Below are 6,270 nucleotides of genomic sequence, written 5' to 3'. Positions count from 1 at the left end.
CCCATCAGATTAATGATTATTGTCATCTTGTTGTAATTATAGTTGGTTAAACATTTGTAGTGTCATCTTCAAATGCTTTAGATGTAAAATCATGGCACCTATTTAAATGTGAAAATTGCAAGAGTAAATACTGTAATGTCATTTTTTGTTTTTGTTATAGACAAAAAGATTCGTCATTAAATTTTCAAAATATCCACAACATAAAATCTATCTCTCAACTTTTTTTTTTTGTATATTCAATTATTTTACTGATTAATCAGATAGTTTCCTAGGAAGACTTTTTTTGTTTTGTTAAAAAATAAATAAGTACAAAAAATTGAAATCAAACAAAAGACACTGGAGTATTATATTAATAAAATGTATAATTAATTTACAATACGGAATTTGATGAAAATAATAATAGGTATACAACTATACGTTTGGGACGTTTGGTAAGATAATTAATAAATTACAAAACCTATAACGCGTGACGTGAAATATAGATAGACAAGGATATATAGCGGACCATCTTCAAATTGGTACAAAATCAGTTAATGGCTCCAAAGAGAGATAAAACTAATGTTTGTTTATAACCATGTAAAATATAGACAATAGACAAGGTCACAAGGACATCTTCTTCTAATGGGTCCATAAATAAGTATCCCACTTGCATCTACCAATACCATATCTTCATGGTAATGTTTTCATCTTCTTTGTTGTGATTAGCCAACAAAAGTGATTGCTCAAAAAGACTTGCTGTTTTGGTTGCATCCACTCTTGCTTTTGCCCACAATCAGAGTATACAATGCACTGCTCAGATGCTTTAAAGTACGTACGTCTTTTTTTGTCACGAGACGTACTCTCGTTAAATTCCTGTGTTGATTAGTTCTTGTTTCCACAATCAGTAAGAATAAGACTAATTTGGTGAAAAGTAAAAACAATTACATCTTCATTTATAATAGAAAAACGAGTCATCAATTAAGCAAATTCAAAGAGATTTGCAGACGACAAAAGTCCTCGATTCCTTTTTGGCTAGAAGTGTTTGGTATGGTTTCAAAAATATTGTGATGATTTTCAAGTCTCCTTCCTCTGATCTCTCTCTCCCTCTCCCTTGCTTAATCCAAGTAAGTTCTTAGTTTAGTAGTCTCGAGAGTATAACGTAGATCTGTTCGCTTGAGTTCTATTACTGGTGTGCTACTGTAATAGTTCGTGATCGGTTGTATCCTATGATTTATAAATCGTGATTGTCCGAAAGCATTTACGGCCAATTTATTGAATTAAGGAAAGAGATATCATATCTCGCCTCTGTGATTTATTTTCTGTCTCATATTATGTTGTTGTAATTCATTTATGATTTCGTTATTTTAAATCTAATTCGCATATTTTCTCAATTCGATTTTTGCGCTCCTAACAGTCTTTTAGAGTCAATAAATTTTTACAGATTTTTAGATATTAACCAAAAGACGAGCAAAACAAGGTTTAAGACAATTTCGTCATAACAGGAGTGTTACATTCTTTGAGGACCTTCTTTTGCACCAAATCGAGAGATGTTAGATTGGAGTCTACGAAAACTTAAAAGAGTAAGAACTCGCCTCAAAGAGGAATCAATTAGCTTTTAAGACAAAAGCTTTGGAATCACCACTATTGTTTTGTTGACCTTTAATACAATCTAAGTCTTATTTGTTTTATAAAAAAATGTCAAATATTTGAATGAACATTATTTGAAATCCCAAGGTAGGACTATACTTTAATTGAAGAATAGTGTAGAATAACATAATAATAATGTTAATAATGTTATGTGCATTACCTTCATAAGAAAAGAAAAAAAGCTAGAAATTTTCGTCAATATGCAATATGTCAGAAAATAAATAATAAATAATAAATAGTAAAGTAACATAAATATAATAGGGAAGAGAGAAAATGGAAGAATGTTTTGTTTTCTTGTCAATATTGAAGTATTGTTCTGTACTAATAAGAGACTACGTAGTAATCCGTGCTGTAGCACGAGACAAAATATTTTTATATAAATTTTAAATTTGTTAAATGACTAAGAATTATATTAATCTGGGTACTATACCACATATGCACTATTTTCATGTAAATTAAAAAAATTTAAACCTAGTCATGTTTACTTTGGACGGAAAACACGTCCCGTCCCTTCCTATCCCCTCTTGTCCCAACCCAACTCCTTTCGTCCCGTCTCATCTCGTCTCATCCAGTCTCGTCACGTCCTCTATCCATCAGAATTTTTTGTCTTATGTTCGTCTTCTTTTAGACAATGCTTACTAAAAGAGATTGAGTAAGAAATTTAGATGGGATACCAGAGTTTTCTGTTGAATATTTTTTATTTACTTGGTTGAATTATTCAAAAAATAATAATTTTCAAAAACTATTTAATTGTTTTCAAAAATACCAAAATTTTCAAAGTGTCCGTTCCAAAGTGGTTAATAACCTGTCGCATTGTCAATCCTTATCCAAATTAATCAAAGCTTGACACTTCAATTTATCTACATATATTTTCTGATTTTGTACTTTTATCTAAAATTTATGTCTCTTTTCTTTAAAAAAATTCTTTCAATATATTGGTATTGATCATTATTCAAATTACCCATTTCAATTTACGTATACTATTTCTTGTCTTAATACCATAAATCAAATATATTTTTCTCAAAATTTAATTATTGTTTCTTAAAGTATATGTATTTAATTAGTAAACTAAATTACTTCAAAAACACTGGTAAAACATATATTCATTCAAATAATAAATTGTGGGTCGTAAATTTTTTAAGTGTATAATATTAATATTTTCATAAAAATTAGGTTGCCACTCTTTAACGGTGTCTTATCAATATTTTGGTGTATATGTAGAATACTACAACATGTACCGATAATAAACATGATCATCATCTTCATCAGCTGGAAAATATACAGTTTTTTGCAATTCATCCATAATAATCAAGCACAGACTGTGTTTGTTAAAAAAGTGAAAGTAATTTTGTTACAGAGTGTTAAATCTCGTTCAGTCCCATCCCATTTCGTCCCGTCCTGATCTATCCCGTTAAAAATTTCATTCCCCATGACCATTCTCTTTTAAATAATTACCCATATAATAATGTTATTAATAAATTTTGGCTAAAAATTTTATACGAAATACATATATTCTCCATTTGAATGTTTAATTTATATAGTTAATAGATACTATAATTCTCAAAAATTCTCAAAATATTTTTAAAATACCCATAAATCTCAAAATAGTCGTCCCAAAGTAGTTATCTACATGTCATATAAGTCAACATTTTTTTGAAAATTGTTTAATTACAAGGTTTTCTATTATACAAATTACTCATTTTTGTCTCACATCTACTACTGCTCATCATAATACCATAAATAGATTGTAATTTAAATCGTAACTTAATTTACATTTTCTGATATGAAATTATGTGCATTAACATTGATATAATTCCGATGATATTTAAAAATAAATAAATCTTATGATTAAATATTTTCAATCCATCTTTTGATTCAATTTTGGTTGAAATTATATAGTGTTTTTTGGTTAATAAATAAAGTTATCTAAAATAAAATCATTTATCCAGAATAAAATCCAAATGATAGTCCTCCAAACATAATTATATAGTGTGATCCAATTTCTTTTTTATTAAAAATTGATTATTATTGTATTATTGTATTAAAAATTCGTAATTTTGAGAAATTTTATTTGCTTATACTTTTTCAATGAAGTTCATCAAAGTTAGAATTAAAAAGTTTGTATTTGTTTAACTCAGGTTTTAGACGCAGAAAATATCTTAAAATCCATTCTAACTGAATAAGAGAAGATTGTATTAATCAAATATATAAAATTGAAGAACATCAGTCAAAACTCTTTGAAAATCTATTGGATCGATAAATCCATCTCTGTTTTCATCAAATACATCAAAAGCTTACTTCACTTCCTCCAAGTTTGGCTCTTTTTCTTCAAACAGATTGGAAAGTTCCCCTGTTTGTTGAAAATGTTAAAATTAATTCTGCTACGTGTATTTCTAAAGTAATGAAAATATTTCTCACAGATTGTTAGTTTGTTTAAGAGTGTTAAATCCACTCATAATTTATACTCATAATTTATTTTTATTTAATTGTTTAAATTGATTTGCCGGAACTTTCTCAAAATATAAAACCAAATCAAAGTAATGTTCTACAATTTAAATTTAATTGTCTGATTATTATGGTAACAACTTTAAGGGATTTCCTAAATTATTGGGTAGTTATTATCATTAATTTGTTTAATTTCGTTTCAAAACAGTAAAACTTACTATGGACGTTTATGCATTTCGAACCTATCACCTAACCTAAAAGTAGAACATACTTTAACCACCAAACCAACCGGGCTTTTCGTATATTTAGTCGAAACTTTAGTTAATTAAAGGGTCCGAACATCTCGAAAAAATAAGTTAAAAGTTAGATCCGACCCGGTAACCCGCGCGTTTATCCGACTATTAAAAACTGTAATGACGTTTTTAGCCCTCTTGTTAATGAATTATTTTGTCATAACTCCAATGGCATATTCTTGTAATTTCTTACAAAACAAATGTTTATTAGTTAAACGATTTTACAAATAATAGTAGGAATCATTTTGGTGATATATTAAAAAGTTGTAAAATGGATGACACATATCAATATATCATCAATCTTTCTAAAATACCACTATAAAGAATTAAACTGAATATTATTTGCTTTTAATTAACCAAGAGAGGAGCTCTATGTGAAGAAGACGACGACTCCATGGTTCCTAAAATGTCCACTTTGTCTTCCTTAGCTTTACCCCACAACACCATGTAAAATCCTATTGATATAAATATCCCACCTATCACACTGTGTAATGTAATTAAACAAACCAAAAAAAAGAGGAGAATTGGTAAATAAGATTAGACATAATAGTGAAACCAGAGAGATAAGTTTGTGTTATACCTTCCAAGGTAGAGTGACTCGCCGAGGAAAATGAAAGTTGATGCGGCTGCAATCAATATAGATAACGGTTTGAACATGGACAAATACACAGGTCCCTTATGACTCACAGTCCACGTGTGTATAACATAGTTTCCCGAATTCAAAGTACCCTATGAAAAAAATGTTTACTCCAGTTATCATCAAGACCAAGAAAAACGAACGAATTAACAAACATCTAAAACCAAAAAGTATTTCAAAATTTTGTATATATATACCATTGCTACAACGCTAATCAAATTTCTGTCAAATCTTATGATCCATGCCTTTGGATCATCCTTCTCCGCGAAAAGACTAACAAATGCACACACAAAAGCAATGCAAACATTGTGCACGAGCGTCACAACTACGGCAGATGGATACCGGCTCATTGTGTGAGCCTATAATTACCCGAATTTTGAGTTAATTATCATATATTAGGCCAAAGTATACTACTTTAATCATATTTTGGATATAACATTATCATGTAGATTGTACATTTTTCTTAATCATATATATATATATATGTAAAGATGTGTGTTGTATATCCATACCATAACAAGGTAAGAGACGGATATAAGGATGTATTGAAGAGCAAGAAGGCCACCGCCGATGGCCCAGTCGGAAAGTGAAGACATTAACTTTGGACCATGGTAAAGAGTAACAACAAGTGCACCTATTATACACATTAGTGTTCCCAACACTTTGGCTACACTACTTTTTTCCCTTAGAGATATATTCTCCATTCTTCACCAAAAAAAGTGCAAGTTAGTATATATAAAAAGTCAAACGCTATTCCAGTATCTTTAACAACAACAAAAATAAAATAAACAAAATCTACTCTATCGATCATACCCTAAAACCCCTCGGCACACTGAATAATCATCACGTCTAAAACTAATATATACATACATTAATTTCTTTCCACGCGTTATTTGATAATGCTTTTCACACACATGCATCATGCATGGGCACACGTTCAATAATATTAAAATGGGACTTGTGTGCTACACACTTTTCAATTGTTATATTACACAATTAATTGTTAAGCTTAACTAGTAACAAATATCCCGTGGATCGGACTCATCACCGCGAGCTAGTCTTGCGGCGAGATGAAACGATGATTAGGAGATTATTATTTGTACATATGGGAGAGACTAACTATTTCCCTTTTCTTGTGTCAACAAACATATTACAACTTAAAGTTAACCGTTGGCCTCCTTAAAGTATAAGCAATCTTATATAACGTAAAGCAGACAAAATCTGAAAGCTGTGAACGATTTCAACTAATTACTAACTATTGGGGGGGGG

The 6,270-nt window shown here is 29.7% G+C and overlaps 1 protein-coding gene across 2 annotated transcripts in view; it reads right to left on the bottom strand.

Annotated features, from left to right (window-relative positions):
- LOC104719670 (WAT1-related protein At5g40210-like) overlaps nucleotides 4,596-6,270 on the bottom strand; it is a 3,130-nt gene continuing 1,455 nt past the window's right edge. For both annotated transcript variants that reach the window (XM_010437629.2, XM_010437630.2), the window contains 4 exons: nucleotides 5,514-5,706; nucleotides 5,199-5,360; nucleotides 4,945-5,093; nucleotides 4,596-4,848 (listed from right to left, as the gene is read on the bottom strand). In XM_010437629.2, the coding sequence (XP_010435931.1) occupies nucleotides 4,713-4,848; nucleotides 4,945-5,093; nucleotides 5,199-5,360; nucleotides 5,514-5,706 (640 nt within the window). In that variant the 3' untranslated portion in view covers nucleotides 4,596-4,712. The remainder of the gene's footprint in view (nucleotides 4,849-4,944; nucleotides 5,094-5,198; nucleotides 5,361-5,513; nucleotides 5,707-6,270) is intronic.

This window comes from Camelina sativa, chromosome 10 (assembly GCF_000633955.1).
Source record: "Camelina sativa cultivar DH55 chromosome 10, Cs, whole genome shotgun sequence".
Lineage (NCBI taxonomy): Eukaryota > Viridiplantae > Streptophyta > Magnoliopsida > Brassicales > Brassicaceae > Camelina > Camelina sativa.
Note: the sequence above shows the minus strand (reverse complement) of the source record. Positions and strands in the feature narration are given on the sequence as shown.